The sequence below is a fragment of the Prionailurus bengalensis genome, chromosome D4, assembly GCF_016509475.1.
Source record: "Prionailurus bengalensis isolate Pbe53 chromosome D4, Fcat_Pben_1.1_paternal_pri, whole genome shotgun sequence".
Lineage (NCBI taxonomy): Eukaryota > Metazoa > Chordata > Mammalia > Carnivora > Felidae > Prionailurus > Prionailurus bengalensis.
In genome coordinates, this window is record NC_057359.1 from 93,994,718 (window position 1) to 94,013,350 (window position 18,633).

The following is an 18,633-nucleotide window of genomic DNA, read 5'->3' on the forward strand; positions in this document are numbered from 1 at the left end:
AAGGTGTCTCTCCAAGGGAGGACTTAAGGGAGCCGCAGACAGCCGCCGGCGGGTGCCCGGGAAGTGCCCCGGTGCCCACGCTCCACCGGCCGGTGGGCCTCTCCGCTGTGGGGCTTTAAGGGGATTGCAGGGACAGCGGCTCACTGGGAAGCAGACCCTTCCCCAGCAGCCTAGGCCAGGAACAAGCATCACTTGCTAGTTCTAAGCCAGCTTCCTCCCTCTGCCGTGGGGAATGGAGATACAGTCCCACATGCCACCCAGGGAGTGCCCAGGGCCTGGCTCCACGCTCCAGACACCCCAACCGAAGCCCGAGCTCTTGTAGCAACTCTCCCTTTCGAGGCCTGGCAGCCCCAGCTGGCGTCCGCAGCCCCGCGTGCTCGCCAGCCCGGCGGACACCGCCTCCCCTGGGAGCTCACTGGCAACAAGTATTCCACTCACCTCGGCGGGTGCCAGAGGGTAGAGCCGGCCCTGGTCTCTTGGCTGAGGGGAAGGTAAAGGCGGATTTGATCAACAGAAAAACGAGCTCAGGAAACCCTCAAGGGTCCGGCAGGGCAGGGTGTGCGAAGTAGGAACATGGAAGGCGCAGCCCCCGAAGAGTCCAGTTTGGATAGAGCAGTGTGTCTGTGGGGCCGCACGAGCGGAGCTGCGGCCACCTGCCGACAGGAAGCCCGAGCCCTTGGGCTGCTGTAGAGGGGTCTGGAAGCTCCGAGAAAAAGCTGTCACCTTGGAAGTCTTAAGCTGCCGGCTCCCCCTTCTCCTGGCAGGCTCCTCTTGCTCTGGTGTCCCTCCCCCCCTTCCCGGAAGGCCCCAGGGCCCCGAGGGCAGCTCGGGTATGTGCCAAGAGTCTCTGCTCCTCTAGTGGGTCCCAGCAGCAGACACCCTGCTCTGAGCTCTCCTCACGCACACAGGGACGCTGGCTGACACCAAGTCCAACTTGGGGTCTGTGCTCTTCGAGGACCGGCCGGCTCCAGGGGCTTCCCCAGCTCAGCTCCCAGATGCCACCAGGGGACGGAGAGGAGAAACTGGCCTTTTACTTGTCAGGAGAGAGCAACTATGGTGTTCCCGCAAATAAAAAAAAAAAAAAAATACCCGTTCTGCGCAGCAGGTGGTCCAGCATGAGCCCACAGCAAAAGAAGGTGGTGGTGGGCGGGAGTGGGGCCTGGTCCTTCCCAGGACCTGTGGCACGTCAGGCTGGCTAGGGGTTGGGAAGAGCTTCGAGAACCTTCCATGCAAAAGGCCTCGGCTGCTTTGCCAGGGAGCAGAGGAAAAGGTTTGAGGGCTGGTTCTGGGTGCACTCAGGGTGGCCTAGGTCCCCCCCCCCCACCCCGGGCGGAAGAAGGTCCACCCCTGGCACCTCCTAAGTCCCGGTTTGCGGCCGACCAGTTCACCAGGCTGTCTTCAGGTGAAAACAAGCCAAGCTTTGTGTAGATGGTACCCACAACTAGCAGGTTGCAGCCTGACCCTCCTCCTGGGTGCCAAGACTAAGAAAAACCAGCAAACTTTTTTTTTTAATAAAAAAAATCAATGAAAAATTTATTCATAAATTTTTCATGCTGGGCTACAAGTCTATATCGTACACTCAGGAATGTGCTGTAGACTTTATCCAGTTAGAAGTGATCATACCAGGACCCACACACAGCTTCCATATAAGCCTAGAAAGTCTTAACATTAATTAACATAATTAAAAAGGTATTTGCATCTAGAAAAAAATATACAGAAAAACTCCTTTTGGAGTAATCTGTGCCTCAGTTTCAATGTCTGCTTGTTTCACTGACATTATCAATATATTCTGCTCACACAAGGTTTTATAAAAAGCCCCAGATGACGCCCGAGTGTGACCGGCCGCGCGCAAAGGGCCTCCACCCACCTGTGTCCTCAAGCGCTCCCCATTTCTGCACGGAGGGTCAGCGGCACTTCTACCCAGGGGAAGCCTCATTTAAATTTGAATAATTCAGCCTCCCTTTTATTTCTCAGGATCAAAACAACAAGGGGTGTGGGGTTGCATAGAAAATAGGAACCTCGGAGACCAGGAAGGGCGCCTTTCGGGACCGAAAGTGACGCGGAAGCACCGCCTCCAGCCCAGGTCCCCGCGCGGCCCCTCCCCCCATGACAGGGTTTTGGATTCGAATCGGGTCCTTGAAGCTCCGGGAGACTGAAGAAGGGGCCAAACAGTCCTTCAACTTACTCAGCAATTAGCACAAGAGATTCACAGTCTTATAGGTATTTTATAAAAATATAAATATGGGTACACTGTTGCCTTCACAACGCTGGATACAACGCCCTTTAAAATTGGGTTTATAACCAAGATTCAAAACATACACCTAAAACTTGGCTTAAAATATGTTAATATTTTATATTCTGTCATAAATGTTATGACATTCAAATGTGGCAAATCCATTTACTCTTTTAAAAAAGTGTGCGACCTACTAACTATAATAGAACTCACTAGAAAAGGTAGGACCCCTCCCGCCCCCATCACCGCCACACCCGAGCACCCGTGCTCCCGAGGAAACTTCGCAAAGCCAGCAGGTTCGGGGGATGGTGGCCTCTCTCACGGGAGAGGGGAGAGGGAGCCCCGGGGCTTCCCAAAATTGTGTGCCTGTGTGTCAGGAGGGAGAGGAGAGGGGGTACGCGGGGGGGGGGGGGGGGGAGGAGGAGGAGGAGGGGAGAGAGTGAGAAGCAGGGAGAGGGACCTGCACGGGAAAACCATCAGGCTGGGCGGTGTTTTCAGTGCAACCAAGAAATGACAGACTCAAGTTTTTAGTTTTAAGACTAAGAAAAAAAAAAATGTATCTTCCCCCCTATAACCACATTGACCACGCACAATATTTTCCAAACAAAAAAATTCAGGCGCACAAACTTCACCCACAAATATACACACACATGATAAATAGTTTAGAACCCTAAGAAAAGCGGAGCGTCTCCACCGTCGCGCGTCCGGGCCGGAAACGCCCCGCCGTGGCCCCTGGGCGACTGCGGGCTTCGGCCGCGGGTCCTGCGGGCGGCGGAGCGCCCCGAGCCCGGCGTCCCCGCCGCCCGCCTTCCACCTTCGGGAGAAAACATTTTGACCGGAGGATCCGGTGTCTCGGGACTCCAAACTTGCTGGTAGCGAGACTCAAATTTCAAAGGGGCTGCAGCCCGCGCCCCGCCCCCACCTCCCCACCCCCCCACCGCGAGGCGGAGGGCGGGGGCCGTGGGAAGCCCTCGGCCCGGGTCCGGGCGGCCGCGCGGGGGCGTCGACCCCTGGCAGCGGGCGCCGCGCGGCCCCCGTGGGCGCGGACGCGCGCGCCAGACTCGTTGTGGCCGCGGGGCCCGGGGGCCCGGTGCGCACCGAGGTAGTTGGCGGGAAGGTACAGCAGACGACACGCTCGAGGCCCGCGTCCGGGTCCGGGCGGGCATCACCGGCCGCTGCCCGCGTACTTGGCCTTGGTGATGAGATAGAGCACGATGTCCTGGTGGCCGCCGAACGCGGCGATGTGCAGCGCGCTCCAGCCGTCGCGGTTGGCCAGGCGGATGTCGGCGCCGAACTTGACCAGCAGCTTCACGAGCTCCAGGTTGCCGTCGATGACCGACTGGTGCAGCGCCGTCTGGCCCTCAGGCCCGAACGAGTTCACGTTGAACTCGCAGTTGGTCATGTTCTGCAGCAGCGACTGCAGCTCCTGCGTGTTGCCCTTGCGCACGGCCTCCTGGAAGATGCGCTGCGTCTGCGGCGCCGAGCAGGTGGACAGCTCGGCCTGGCTCATGCTGCCTCCGGGCGCGGGCCGCGGGCCGCGCCGGGGCTCAGCGCGGGCGGCGGCGGCGGCGGCTGCGGCGCGGGCCCCCGGCTGTCTCGGGGCGCGCCTCGGCGCATGGAGGGCGCGGCGCCCCCGGGCCCCGCACGCCGCCCCTGGGCGTTCCGGGCTCTGGGGGCCGGGGGCCGCCGCCGCGGGGCCCCCGCCGCATCCAGCCGCGCCCGGGCGAGCGGGCGACGGGGGCGGGCACTGCGCTCGCGGGGGCCGGCGGGCCCGGCGGCGGCGCCGCGCGTTCCGGGTCCCTGCTCGCTGCGGCTCCCACGCGGGTCCCACGCGCCTCCCCACGCGCAGCTACACTCGCCCGCCCGCCCGCCGCGCCGGGACGCCTTTTACTCCCTTTATATTTGCATAACAATAGGGCGCCCATGACGCGCGCGCCGGCGACCGGATGATTGGGCGGCGCCCACGTGGGGGCGGGGCGGGGGCGGGGCGTGCCTGGGCGGTAGCGCGCTTCGCGGCAGGGGGCGCTGGTCGCCGGCAGGGGGCCAGGTGGCCGTAGCGGGGGGTCCTGGCTCTCCGCACCCCCGGGCTCTCCGCATCTCCGCGGTCGGCCCGCCTACTCCCCTTTCTGCCACTCGGGGAATTCCAAGCTCCCTCCGCGGACAGACCCAGGCCCGATCCCCGGCCGAGCGCAACCCCGAGGTGCACCGAAGGGCGGCCTACCCGTGGTGGGGGTTCGCTGACATTTCAGACCCGGGAGGCCCGGGTAGAGAGCCCGGGTCTCACTCCGCGCTTCCGGAGCGCGGGCCGCAGACCCTCTGCGTTCCTCGCGGGCTGGGTGCGCAGCGTCAAGACTGGCTCAGCCTGGCCCCCAGGACACGAAGTCCACGCTGGTGACGAGTCCACGAACAGCTCAGGCGTGTGACCTGGGCCACGCGGTCTTTCCTGAACGAGGGCTGCTCCTCTGGCGGCCTGGGTCACCCCGTGTTTTGCCCCCAACCTGACAAGCGTGAGGAGCCAAACCCTGAGGTCCCACCCTGACGAAAGCAGGGTCTTTACAGGAGGAAGCTGGGGGCTGGAGGTGCTCAGAAGCCCCTCCAAGGCGGGGAGGTCAGTCGGCCGGACCTCAGGGCCTGCTTCCCTCTCCTGGGCCACCTCCATCAGCACGACTAGGGACAGGCAAGGCCTGGCCAGGTGAGCAGCCCCAGGTAGGGCACCAAGGACCGATAGAAAGCCCAGAAATGACTCATTTCCAATCTGTAAACCCATTTTTTTATTGACATTCTAATACTCCCGCCAGATTTCCTCATTAGGATTTTACAGTTTATAGCTGGGCTCTGGTGGCTGGAAATCGAGCAGGAATGACTCTCGGAGCAGTAGGCCCAGGGCAGCAGGGCAGCACACAGGAACTTCAATTCCTTCAGAAGCGGGCTGGAAATTCCCGAGGAGGCGGCCCTGGGCCTCAGCCCGGGAGTCCCCCCCTGTCAGGCCTTGTTTGGGGATGGGCTCCCATGGGCACCTGCCTGGTGTGCCCCATGTTTGGAGACATATGTGGGTGGGTGCGTGCCCCCCATCTCACTCTGTGCTCTGGAACGAGTCACAGCAGAAATCACAGGAAAAACTGGGTAAGGCCACCCCAGGGCTGGCTGCCTCTGGCCAGCTGCCCTCAGACCTGACCGTTGTGGACTCTCTCGGGGTCCTCCTGGCAGCCAGAGCTCCCCGAGTCCCTCCCTCTGGTCTTCCCGAGGCTGGTGGTCTGGCTGGTGGTCCAGCTCTTCTGCTCAGTCTTGCTCCTGCCAGGAGCTCCCCACAGTGTAGGTGGGTAAGCCCTGGCCTGAGGCGGGAGTCCTGAACCAGGCCCTGTGCTAGGTTCAGCTGAGGTTGTGACCTGGTGGGGGTGGGGGTGGGGTGCCGGTGTCAACAGCCCCTCCCTTGCCCCACTCATCTTGCCAGATGGGGTCCCTGGGCCCAGTAAGGGAGCCTGCTGGACTGTGAACCCCTCGAGGGCGGGGCCCTGACCACCGCCAGCACCCCCTTCCCTGCATCTTCCCAGGATCAGGGAAGAGGGCATAGGCCCTGTCCCCTGGGGCCTGTATTTACCTCTGGACAGTGCCCAGGGCTATCCCCAGAAGGTGGGGGGTTCATAGGCCCCAGTGCAGGTGGGTTCAGGTCCCCTGACCTGAAGAAGGGCATCTGGAGACCCTGTAGGGCCCGGGAGCAGAGCCCGGGGGTGAAATGTCCCTTTGACACCCGCGCAGGCTTCGGGGTGGGCAGACAAAGGGGCCCTGTGAGCTCAGTGTGGGAATGCACGGCCACCACCACGGGCCATGAAATCGGTGGCTTGGGTGCCCCCGGCAGGGACAGAGCGGCCACAGGAGTCTAGCCTGATGTTGCCTCCTGCCCCACCCAGGGCTCGGCGTGAGGGTCAGACAGGTGTAGCCAGGTCTGCCACTGTGGGGTTCGGGTGACAGTCACACTATCTCTGGGGAGCCGATGGGGTTCCCGTGGCCCTGCCGTGGCTGGGAGGGTATTTCTGGTCTGAGCCGCTGTGGTCCACACCCTGGGAGTTGCCCCATTTGAGAACAGGAGGGGAAGAGGGGCTTGCAGGGCACTGGCTCCCAGTAAGCTCTTCAGTGTTTGCTGAAGGAATGGTCCAAAAGGAGGACATTTGTTCCAAATGCCTTGGAGGGAATGGGGAAGCCAGGCCCCGCCCTGCGGCCCAGAGAAGCCCCTCTCCGGTGTGGGTGGGGTTTCTTGGTGGTGTTGTATAGATAAGCAGTTCACTGGCTCTGAGTGAGAAACCCCTGACCTGGGGTCTGGGGGGACAGACTCGACCCTGACCATGCGGCAGGACCCCCCGTCCTTCTCCCCATTGGCTCCAAGGATGCTGGCCGAGGAGTGCCACCCTGAAGGGCCGTGGTGGGTGGAGGCCAGAGTTGGAGAGGGCCCCCTTCTTTCTCTGGGGACCCCCTTCCTTTAGAGGCTCACAGCAGTGGGTATTGGGGGGGGGGAACAATGTGGGCAGGGGTGGAGCGGCCTGGGGAGCATTCTGGGATATGGGCTGGGAAGGTCTGGGTGGAGCGGCCTGGGGAGGACAGCGCAGAAGAGGCGGCTGGCCAGAGCTGGGCCAAGGCCTGCGGCCACCTTAAAGGCACTAGGCGGGGGAGGGAGGGTGAGCAGGCAGGCGGGCAGTGGGGGCGGGGCTTCCAGCTAATTCATTAAAATGTGTCGGGGAGCGTGGGAAAGAGGAGAGTGTTTCTTCCCAGCAGCCCAGACACCTGGTAGAAGGGCCGAGAGAGGATAGAGATCAAATAACAAACACTCAGCCCTCGGCCAGAGCGGAGGAAGGACGCCCGGGGCAGGAACTGTGGCAGACAATCACTGCGCGGCCGCTTAGGGCACGGCCTGGCACTAGGGCCGTAGCCCACCCTGTCGGCGTGGTGCCTGACCCCTAGCCTGGGAGGGGGCCTGAGGCAGTCCTGGGGCCTCAGAAGGCTTTTTGGGCTGACCTCCTGATGGCTCAGGACCAGGGGTCGGGGGCTGGGGCCTAGGATGGGGTTGCTGTGGGGCTGGGCTGGGCTGGCAGCGAGTACATGAGCCTGGGAGGGTTTCCGGGGGGACACGGCCAGTCTGGGCAGCAGAGGGGTGGGGAGGTGGGAAGGCAGGCTGGACGGTACGCGCGTAGCTGTGAGGGGCACACTGGGAAAGAGGCCCCACGCAGTCGCCCTCTTCTCCCTCTAGAGGGTGCGCGGGGCAGTGGGGTGCTGGGGCCGGGCCTGCCTGGAGGGACAGGAAGGACATGTGGTCTCCTGTCTCCCCCGTGCTGGTCCCTGGCTCTGGCCTCCTTGTGTTGAGGACCAGCTGCAACCACCACCAGGGCCTTGGGTCAGAACAGAGTCTCCAGAGTCTTCAGGAAGCAGCTGGGTTGGGCAGTGGGGCCGGCACCCCTGGCGGTTTCCTCCTGACCTTACTAGGGGAGGAGCGTGGTCAGGGCTGCCTCCCAGGACAGGACGCGGGCCAGTGGTCTGGCTCTCGGAAGCAGCACCCCGATCACAGAAGGTCCCGAGCCCTGGTGGGGTGTCTGCTCGCCCCCACAGCCCCATGTGGCCCTCGGGCTCAGCAGTGACTGAAGGGTGGGGGAAGCCAGGGTTGCACGCTTGGCCCTGACACGGTGCCCCTGCTCAGCCCAGTCCTGTCCTGAGTCTCCGAGTCCCTCCCTCCATCTGTGCGGTAGCATCTGGTCCGGCTGGCCCCAAGGTTGCTGCGGGGCCGGGTGGGCCAGCGCCTGGCACGAGGTGGGCGTTTTCAGGGAAAGGAAATGATGGGCAGTGTGGCAGGATGGGTGCATGGTGTTCAGCATGAGCCCCCAGCCTCATGCTCTTGGGCCTGACCCCCAGCCCAGGCGGGGGCAGAGGTAGGCCTGGCACTGCCAGCACCCACCTGGTACCTGAGGCCGTCACACCTGGGCCTGCAGGTGCACCCGCTCTGGGCAGAAGCGGCAGCCCCGCCCCGCCCCCCCCCCCCCCCCCCCCCCGGGCTCCCCGGCCCTGAGGCTTCCGCCTGGGTTCCCGGGCCAAATCTGAGCTGGTTTCCGCTCAAGGCAGGAAGGACAGGAAAGGGATGTGGGGGGGGTGGGGGTGGGGGCACATTCCTAGGGAGTGAGCCAGGAGGAGGCGGCCAGGGCAAGATGCAGTCTAGGCCCCTCTCCCCGCCCACCTGGCACCGGTGCCCGGGGCCCTCGGGTGCCGGCAACGGGCGCCTGCGCCTCAGTTTCCCAGAGAGTAGGTGGAGCAGTGGCTGTTTCCTGCAGTTGTGAGGGTGGACGCTGTCATGTGCAGGGCCCCCTTGTGGCTTCGGCTGCCACTCTGTTTCATGAGAGGAGGCCACCTCGACCGGGTTGGGGCCGGGGGAAGAAGCCATGTGGGGTCACACTCCGGCCGGTGAGGGGGCGAGGGCAGCAGATGCAGAGGTGGGCCTCCCCTCCAGGCATGGCCCTCCAGACACAATGGATGCCCTCCTAGAGGGTGGCCGCCCTGCCTCTTGCACCACAGAGGGCTGGGCCCTGTTCCCCAGGAAGCCCCCCACCCCCACCCCCGCCACATCTGGCCTAACGGGCCCTGGCCCTGCGGGGTCCCACCATCTACACTCCCTGGAACTGGAGGCCTCCCCGAAGGTCTGAGGAGCCCAGGAAGGTGGGGCAGAGGGGGGGTGGCATTTACCATCGCAGCAAATGGAGTGGGCCCCCAGTGCGTGGGGGGCCTGTGTGCCCCCGCCTCCCTCCGCCCCACTGACGGGAGCCGCTTGGGTCCCAGCCCCGGGCCTTTGTGAAGGCCATTTCCTCTGCCAGGCGTGTCCTTCCCACTTTCCGTCGGCCTCATTCCCGAGTATCAGGCGGTTCTCAGCTCAGGGTCCGAGCATCCTGACCTTGTGCAAGAACTTTCATCCCTTCCACCCCGGTCCTAGCTCTGCACCTGGGGCTGGCGCCCAGGTGTATGCAATGAGTCCACGGCCATAGGTGCACCTAGGGCCAGGCCCAGGTGTGTGCAGTGAGTCCATGGCCACAGGCCCATGCAGGTCAGGACTTTGATTACCTGTATTGCTGGGGGTGGGTGGGTGGATGCCCCAGGGGGCAGTGCAGGCCCGTGGGCCTGGGGGCTCAGCTCTGCTTCCAGGAGCTGGAGGCGCTGCTCAGGATCTGGCTGAATTGCGAGGTGACGCGGCACAGGTGGGAGCCCTCCCAGAAGACCTTGCCACAGCCAGAGCAGCAGTAGAAATGGCGTAGCCCCGGCCGCCGCAGCACGCCCTCCGGGACCCCTGCCAGCTGCAGCCGGGTGCCACTGGCCAGTGTGGCAGGCGCACCAGCCCGCAGGTCTGCGGCCTCCAGCCAGCGGCAAGGTGGGTCGTAGGTACAGCCCCCGGGGGCCTCCTCTGGGGCCGAGCCTGGAAAGGCGGGGGGTGGGCGGCCACTCTGAGCTCTCAGCCTTATGGTGGGGTGGGGTGGGGTGGGAGGGGCTGGGGGGATGGTCTCGCCTCCACCCTGTTCTTTCCGGTGCCTCTGCCCTACACTGCCTGGTCCCCCCAACGCTCTGCCTCATCTTACCCACGGACCCCTGGCCCTCTCTCCCCACTGGCCCTGCCCGCTACCCCTCGCCTAGGGCACGGGCCCATCCTCTCAGGGCAGTCCCCTCTCCTGGGCCAGGAACAAACCCTGTCAGTGGGTGGTCCCAGGGCTCACCTGCTTCCTGTATGTCCTCGCTCTGGGTGGCCTCATCACCTGGCAATCAATTGAGGACATCAGGGACTGTCCTAAGGGTGGGTCCTGGCATTCCCAGTGCCCACAATGCACCTCCAAGTGCCCAGCCTCTCCCCCCACCCTTAGCAGAAAGGGCAAAGGGTAGGGGGCTGAGGAGCTTTGGTGCCAGCCTGATCCCCTCCCATGGGAACTCACACCTTGGAATGTTCTTGGGGCTCAAAGGTCCTTGGGAAACAAGTTCTGGGCGTGAGATTGGCCGATTAGGGCACTGGGGGCCTGAGAACGGGCCGGTGGGGGCGGGGGCATCCCATTCGTGGCGATGGGAAGATAAGCCACTGCCAGGGCCTGTGTTTCATAGCAGCAGGGCCCAGGGGACCTGCTGGAGCTCAGGACGACCTTCTGACTCTGCAAGAGGGTCCCTACCTCCGCTAAGAGCACAGGAGACTCCAGGGAGGTGGCCAGGCCTCGGGCTGCTGAGGGGCCAGTGCAGGCGTGAGGGCAGTGACGGCTGAGGAGTCCTAGCCGGCAGGCGGAAGAGTCCTACCCCTAATTTGCTTGGCAAACATCTCTCCACAGATGGCTCCAGATTAACTTTAGCCAGAGCCTGAATGGATGAGCACTACCCCCCCCCCCCCGCCCCGCAACGCAATGAGGCCATGACCTCCATCTGGTCTCCCTATCTCGCCCTAGTCGGTCTGGCCTCAGCCTTTACCTGGAGGCCCACGAGATGCCAGCAGGCCCGCAGGAGGGCCACCCACCACCTCAGGACAGGCGTGGGCCTCTGGGCAGAGAGCTGGTGGCTCAGAGGAGCCGGGAGCCCAGTGGCGGGGCGGCTCTAGCAGAGGGTAGTGCTCGTACCCTGCTCCTCCCTTCCTGGGCCTTGAACATGTCAAGGCCACACTGTGGAGAGCTGAGAGCTGCTGGGGGCTGGACACAGGCCATCACGATGGCTCACCTGAGGAGCTCCAGCCCCAAACCTCAGGGGGTTTCGGAAGAACAAGAACACCCTCGTGGGGACGTCACCGTCCGGGAGAGCCACGGCGAGCCGTGCAAAGGGATCTCAGAGGCACCCTAACCTCAGGCTGACCCCCCTGGAGAGGGCACTAAGACAGTCTCCTATCCATCCCATCCTTGCCCTCCGCTGAGGAGCAGCCGGGAGCCTGGGGAGGAGCTGCGAGGCTCCCTCTGGTGCCCCTCTCTCTAGAGGGCGGGGGAGCCGGTGGTAGGAATGGAAGGGCACACTCACTGCCCCAGCCAGCGACTTCAGAGTCTCCTTCCAGTTTCTAGTTTTACAAGGGTGGAAACTGAGGCTGGGTCCACGGTTGAGGGGGTTGACATCTGGGGTTTGCCCTCCTTTCTGTCTGTCCGGGATCGTCCGCCTTCAGATTGCTTAGCAGGTGCCAGTGTGCAAGCAAATGTGCATCTGTGCACGTGCACATGTGTGCACAAGTGTGTACAAACAGGTGCGTGCCGGCACACATGCCCGTGTGCGTGTGCACTCTGTGTGAAGGGCAGGGTGACCGGAGAGAGGGAGGGGACCCCACCCCAGAGGGGCCCTGAGTGTCTCAGCTTCCTGGCCTCCTGGGCCTGTAACCTTTGCGCAGCGTCTTTCCACCGGCCCCTGGCCGGCACCTCCCTGGTCATCCCTGCAGTTTAACCCCACAACTGGGCCACTGTCCACAGAGCCCACAGAGCCCACGCCCAACCCCATGGGGCAACATACGTGTGATGCTGGGGCCTTCCGGGCGGCTGCTGAGCCTCACCAGCTGCTTCATCGTGTCCTTGGAGACCTTCAGGTACTGGTCACAGTTACAGGCCTGGGGACAGAGGGGGTGCTGAGGCCGGGTGAGGCTCTGCCCACCTCCCACCTCCCACCCCCAGCCTCAGGCTCCTTGCAGCTCTGGGTCTGGCTAGGGGGTTTCACAGAGACAAAAGCACACATCCCTTCCTCTCCTTGCAGGACAGGGCACACCTCCTCCTGGGAGCCCTCCAGCACGGCACTGGATCCTAGTGGGCCCTAGGCAGCCTCTTCTGGCTCATGAGACCCTGTGGGCCTCTGTCATCACCTGGGCTGTCCGCCCCAACCGCAGAGCCTCGAGGGCACAACCAGGCCTGGGCATCCCTGGGCTAGCTCAGCATCAAAGGGTCAGGGTAAGAGGCTTGCAGCGGGCCCCTCAGCCAGGCCGTTTCAGTGTCCGTGTTTCTCGATGATGCCTGTTGCCTGACCCCGCCCCTCCGCCCCCGGGGCACCACATCTACAAGGGATCAGGAGGGAAGCCACTTTTGCTTCTATTTGGGGTCCTTGTCTAGGACGTGCAATGGCTCTTGGAAGGCACTCAGCTCGGCCCTGCTGACCTTGCAGTGACACTGGGGGTGGGGGCAGGGGCTTCTGGGGCCCATCCTGTCCTCCCAACACAGCTGCCCCAGGGTTGCTTCATGATGACCACTGGCTGACAGGGTGAAGGACCCCAGGGTCCCCATGATGAGGTAAGGAGGGCCCAAGGGAGAGTGAGAGGGGCCACTGGTTCCCAGGCAGGTGGGCACAGGTGCTCATGGACACATGCACAGCCAGTCACAGCCCTTCCCCAAATCAGAGCGGCCTGTAAGAGGAGGATGAGCCTAGAGCAGGGCCTGAGGGTAGGAGGGGGCGTTCCGGGGCCACAGGGAGGAGGGGTCCATGATCTGTGCTCATGGGATCGCTCCCGGGCCCCTCCTGGAGGAGCCTGACCAGTGCCCTGAATGACACAGCTCCCAGGGGTGGGTGGGTAGGTGGCAGCCACCAGCCCCTGGAGCCTCAGGGTGTGCCCACGCCAGGGGCGGTGCCCCCTGCCCCCACACGCCCTTTTCCCATGGGCCTTTCGACACCATGAGTTTGCTGTACTGCATCCAGCATCGGGAGCCAGGGCCTGGGGGCGCCAGAGGGTGGGGCCACCTCTTCGGGGAGGCCTGGGTGGGGCTGGGGCAGGGCTGGTGCCAGCAGGACCCTTCCTCCTGCCTCTCTGGGGGGGGGTGCCTCCTGTCCCCCGGCCACCTCTCTGGCACGGGGAGTCTGCCGTGGGCCCCGGCCTCCCGGTCACAGACCCAGGGACCTTCCTGGCCAGGAGTGCAGGTGGAGCCCCGGCCGCAGGTCTAGCCTGTGGTCACTCCAGGTCCAGCTGGGGAAAGGGTGGTCGCTGCCCTGGGCTGCCCACCACAGAGAACCGCGTTCGCCCTCCTCCTCCCCGCCCCCCAGGCCCCCCCCAGGGGACGGAGCCTGTAGGTTCGAGAGGGATGCTGCATTAGTGGGAGGGGGTGGGAGCCTTCCCAGGACCTGGGCCTGATGCACACGCCTGGGCGGGACTCCCAGCTCACGCTGAGTCACGGCACGAAGACAAACCACCGGTGCCATCCACAAGGACCTGGCCCCACCCTCGGGAACCACCGGTGCTGCTTTTCCCACGGCTGCTGCCCACTGCTGGGCCCTGCCGTCACCCCGTAGGGCCCTGGGAGGCCCTGTCCCACCCCCACCCCCGGCTGGAAAAGCCGGTTCTACATGCTCACCCCCTCTCTGCCCTGTGCTCCCCGTCTGCAGGGAGGACCAGCACCTAGCGGCTCCCTGTGTCTCCTGTCCCCGTCCCCTGCAAGGTCCACCTGCCTCACACAAGGCTGAGGCCCTGCTCTTTGGGGCCCATGGCCCAGCACCCTTCCTGACGCCAAAGGGGGAGATGTTGCCTTTCATTACGAAGAGAGGGGGCTTCCGAGGGGCTGAGTAACTGGCTTACAGGGCCCTCGGCTAGCGAGGACCCCACACCAGGGTCCTCACGCTGACCCTTAGGAGAGGGGGTATGTGCAGGTGGTGTCCGGGCCATGCCCACTCTCCCTTGGGGGACACACAAACCCGAGCCCCGGGATGCCAGTGGGCCTGGACAGACCGCAGTGGGGGTCCCGGGGAAGGCCCTGGACAGGGGCCGGGTGTGTGTTCTTGAGAGTCCGGCCTGGTCTCTGTGTACCCCCATTCAGTCTGGGAGTCTGAGGGCGGGGAGGGCCTCCGGCCCCAGAGCCTGGCTGGGCGGGCAGGGCCAGGTGAGTCGGGGGCTGGCAGGGCTGGGAAGGCTCGTGGCTTCCCGGTCCCAGGAGTCCACGTGTGTGCCCGGTCCCCACAGCTCTCACAGCTGCTTGGAGCCAACACCCACTTGCCGTGCTGTCCCAACTCGGGGCACTCTGTCCGCCTGGGGACTGTCTCGGCCAGAGACCTGAGCCCACGAGGGGGAGGTTGCCTCCCAGGGGCTGGGCTGCCAGCAGTGACTGGTCATCGGGACTGCTGGGGCCCACAGACCGGGAGTTAGGCAGACTTGACCTTTTGGTCCACCCTCTGCAGCCCCTTGCCCCTCCCTGGGGCCTGGGGAGGGCGGGAGAGGCCTGCTCTGGCCACTTCTCCAGGAGGCTCTGTTTTCTGGGCTTCTTGGGGGTGTGACGAGAGGCTACAGCAGGCACTTGGGACACCTGCCCGTTCCACTGAGGCTAAGACTTGGCAGGGGGGAGCTGGGGGGCTTTGAGGGGCCATGCCCAAGGGCGGGGCCTCCTCTCAGGTCCGAGCCCAGGATTCGCAGTCACACTCACCCAAGGAGTGGTCGTGGCCAGCAGAACCAAGAGCTGTGCAACAGGCAAGGTCACAGCAACTGTCCTGAAGTCTGTGTCCCTGGAAACGTCTGTGTTCCCACCTGCCCTGGGTGCAGAGCCACCCCCACACACACAACCCTGGTCAGCACGCCTGCAGGTGTCTGCTGTGCACAACCAGCGGACAGCTGGCACACAGGTGTAGAGTGCAGAGGGGCACGCCCCAGCCAGGGCCATAGAACGGGCTGGGCAGGGCCAGCAGGCAGCTCGGAGGGGCCCTTGTGCACGTTCCTCTCCAGAGGCGACCAGCCCTCCCTGGGCCCAGGACAGCACAGCCCTGTTGGTTGCTTGTAAACACCCTTGGGCCCCCATCAGCCTTGAGCCCCAGGCCTCAGCAAATGGGGGGTGGGTGTAAGGGAGAGAGGAGGGCGGGATAGAAGCCATACCGGGGACTCACCCGGGCATGGGGTATGAGAGAGAACACGTGTTCCTAAGGGTGCAGGGCCTGCCTAGGCTGGGAGCCCAGAGAAGGGACCCCCGCCCTAAGAAGGACGTGAGTGGGGCCTCCTGCCCAGCCAGCAGCCAGGTCCATGACCTGAGCTCCGCACCACAGGCTGGCTGCCTGGGGAGTTCACACCACCCTGCTTCCCCAGCTCGGTAGGCACTAGGCACCGCTGAGAGTTTTAGGCTCCAGCTGGGAAGTGGGCCCAGGCCACTTGGGTGCCCTCCTTCTGAGCAAGGGGCAGGCTTGTAGAAACCTCACTCCTGCCTGACGGTAAGTGCAGTCCAGGCTCCAAGCGGGGGCCCTGCCAGACCCCTGCAGCCCCCGCCCCCAGTGGGGGAGGGGGGAGTCATTCTGGAGCCCAGGCCCTGGGAGGCCAAGTTTGGGGATTTCTGACCCACAGGCAGGGCGGGTGGGGGCTGGGCTCAGAAGCAGTGGCATGTTCTAGAGTAATGGGCTATTTCTTGCTCATTTAGAGCAAATTAGAACAAGAGCGAAGCATAAAAAAGCAGAAGAAAAGAAACAGCACTTCGTCCCACCGCCTGGTGGGAAAAGCCAACGCGGCACTGAGAATGGTTTCCAGCACCTTCCTGAGCACATCTACGCACGGCCAGCATCTCGGATGCTCCGGTCAGGGTAGTGGGAGCCCTGGAGGGTCTCAACTTCAGGACACCAGCATCCCTGTTCCCAGGACACTTTTCTGCCCATTTGGTCCCTGCCAAGTGCCACCTCCCCCTACAGTCCACACTTGCTGTCCTGAGGCCTCCCCAGGCTGGCTCATCCACCGTGACCGCCCCCAGGGCCAGCCTAACAAATGGCGCCGGGTGCAGGGCCAGAGGGCTGGGATGAAAGGCCACTGGCCTGACACCTTGCCCGGACGGGGCGGGAACAAAGCCCCAGAGGAAGCGGTGAGGCCTGGGTCTGCTCCACACCTCACTCTCCCACACCATCCAGGCAGCACCTCGTGGGGCCCTGAGCCATCTGCCCCCAAAGGTGATGTGGCCCTGGAGCGGAGCACGACTGCTGGGGCTGGGGCCCTCCTCCAAGACAAGCACATCAGCCAGCTTTGCCCATGAGGACTCTGTTGGCCCCCGGCACGGGGTGTTGTCTGATTGCCCAGAGGAGACGGGACAAGGGGCCGGGAGGACGGAGCCCCCTCCCTGCAGCTGGCCCGCAGGGCATCTGGGAGATGTGACCCCATCCTGCTGGCCTGGGGCGAACGCTGGACAGAAGGGCCAGGACCCAGGCCCTGCAAGGAGCTCGTGGCTGGGGCTGATGCACAGGCCTGCATGGGAAGGTTTTCAAACCCAACCCTGGTGCTCTTCTGTCTGTGGAGCAGGCCCTCCTGCCGGTGGCCTCCAACCTGGATGTCTATGACCCGGGACAGCAGCCCTACAGGGGCCGTGCTCCAGCGCCAGCCCTGTCCCCAGGCCCAGGAAGGCCAGTTCCCATGGGCCCATCCCTTTGTAGGCTCAGGACAGTGTCTCCATGGACACAGCAGGGCCTGGGCACAGTCAGCATTGTGTGGGTTCCCTAGGGGGTCAGGAGCCACTGGCACTGGGGCGTGTGGGGTGCAGGAGTCCCCGAGGGGCTATGACTGGGCACGTGTGTGAAGCTGGCGCCCTGCAGGTGCCTCTCTCATAAGCATTCCGGCATGAAGGGCGCAAGAGCACTGAGGGTGTGTGTGCACGTGAGCAGCACAGAGGCATGAGCAGGAGTGAGTGTGGCTGGGTGTTCCAAGGTGTGGATGAGGGACCTGTGTGACGGGGCGTGTCAGGGCGAGTCACTTCACATGTCCCCTGACCCTGCAAGTGTGTCTGTGTATGAGCAGTCTGTAGACAGGGGCTTGTGTGCACCTCGCCAGGGAGTGCAGGAGGGGTGCTCCCGGGGGCCTCTATTTTCAGTGGCAGGAGACCTGAACATCCACCTCCCCCGGCAGGTGTGGAGGGGACAATGGCATCTGGGACTTTCCCAGCTGGCGACCGGCTCGTGGGGCACAGGCTCAGGCTGATGCCATCTCGTGCAGCCTTCTGAGGCCAGCACCCCGCGACTGGGGCCTTGGCCTCAGAGGCAGACGTGCGGCTGGCGCCCGGAGCCAGACACCCTCCCCGCCAGCTTCCTGCCGGGCCCACCTCCTGCTACAGGGACGGGAGGGCCTGCTGGACTCCCTGGGAGTGGACCCCCCAGCTCCAGAGCTGCCCTCATGCCTGCAGTGGGTGAGGGCGGGCTGACAACTCACAGTGAGGGCCCCAGTAGCCACGGCTGGGGGCGGATACCCCTGAACCTGCAGCAGCACATGGCTGGTCTCTCTGACGGCGAGGGAGGGGGGGAAAGGGTGGTGGGTGGAAAGGGCAGAGGGGCACAGCATGCGTGACAGCCAGAGCCTGCCCGAGCAGGAAGCCCTGCCCGGCCTAGGTGTACCCTGGCCAGGGAGACTCGGGAGGGTCACACAGCCCTTCCCCCAGGCCCCTCTGGGGCTTGCAGGACAGAGCCCTGGGCAGTGGCCACACATAGGACGGGCGGGTGGGCCTCCTAGTTGGCATCCGCTCCCCACCCTGGGTGCCCGGGCTTCTGAAAAGCTCCTCCTCCAGCTGCACCAGCCATAGCCCAGGGCCCACTGGGGACCCCCGTGCAGACCCCCTCGAGGGGGCAGTGAGGCCGACTCCAGCCCAGGCTATCTGAAGCTGGGTGGAATGGACCCCCTTGTTCCAGCTCACTTGGGTGGGCCAGGGCTGACCTTCATGGAGGCAAGCCAAGGTGCGCCAGGGGGCCCAGACTGGTAGCCAAGTCCTGCCCTGCTTCCTCAACCCTGACAGGACACAGTCACAGGCCCCCTCAGGCAGCCAGCGAGAATTTGGGCCCTGAATGCGAATTTCAGGTCAAGTGTGGGATGGGATTACAGTTCTATGTGAGAAGGTATTCACTATTTTCTGCGGGGTCTGTATTTGTACTTCGTAAGACCAGTGACCTAGTCTCTGCAGGGTATTAGGAGGAACCGAGGCCCCAGAACCTGCTCCCAGTCAGGGAGACCCTAATGAGGAGTGGGTGCTGTTGTCCCCACGCACAAGGCAGGGTTGGCCAGGGCCCCCTGGGTCGCTCCACGAGGTGTGGGGGGCCAGAGAGCACCTGCTCTAGGTTAAATCCAATACAATCTGGCCTCAGGCCCCGTGTGTGGGGTGCTGTCTGCCTCCCTTTGGCGACCTCAGCAACCCCTAGGCGGCACCCCCTCCAGTAACCCCCCTCCCGCCAGGCGCACCCCCCCCCCCATCCTGGGGCTCCCGGGCACCCCAGCGCGGCGGGCGCAGCGCGGCCCGTTCCCAGACGGGGGAGGGGCAGCGGGCCGTGAGAACCAGCCGGCGGCCGGGCCGCGTGGGAAAGCGGGAGGAGGGGCGGGCGGGGAGGGCGGGGCGCGCCTGGGAACGGCCCCCGCCCCCGGCCGGCCTTTGAAAGGGCCACTCAGGACACCCGGCCGAGATTCAAAAGCAAACGGTTGCGCCTGCCTTCCCGCGCCAGGACCCGGGGCCAGGGGGGCTGGGGTACCCCTCCCACCT

At 64.4% G+C, this 18,633-nt stretch overlaps 2 protein-coding genes across 3 annotated transcripts in view; both read right to left on the bottom strand.

Moving 5' to 3' along the window:
- Nucleotides 1–2,205: 2,205 nt before the first annotated feature.
- LOC122474492 (NOTCH regulated ankyrin repeat protein) lies at nt 2,206–3,811 on the bottom strand. The gene has a single exon (XM_043565386.1). The coding sequence runs from the start codon at nt 3,741–3,743 to the stop codon at nt 3,399–3,401; it is 345 nt and encodes a 114-aa protein (XP_043421321.1). The 5' UTR covers nt 3,744–3,811; the 3' UTR covers nt 2,206–3,398.
- A 5,489-nt stretch (nt 3,812–9,300) lies between these two features.
- Nucleotides 9,301–18,633, bottom strand: part of EXD3 (exonuclease 3'-5' domain containing 3) — an 81,332-nt gene continuing 71,999 nt past the window's right edge. For both annotated transcript variants that reach the window (XM_043566689.1, XM_043566688.1), the window contains exons 21-23: nt 11,708–11,801; nt 9,967–10,005; nt 9,301–9,671 (exon numbers count right to left, since the gene is read on the bottom strand). In XM_043566689.1, coding sequence (XP_043422624.1) covers nt 9,388–9,671; nt 9,967–10,005; nt 11,708–11,801 — 417 coding nt within the window. In that variant the 3' untranslated portion in view covers nt 9,301–9,387. The remainder of the gene's footprint in view (nt 9,672–9,966; nt 10,006–11,707; nt 11,802–18,633) is intronic.

Coding starts and splice junctions, on each gene's coding strand:
- LOC122474492 (XM_043565386.1), bottom strand. CDS start 3,743: ATGAGCCAGGCCGAGCTGTCCACCTGCTCGGCGCCGCAGACGCAGCGC.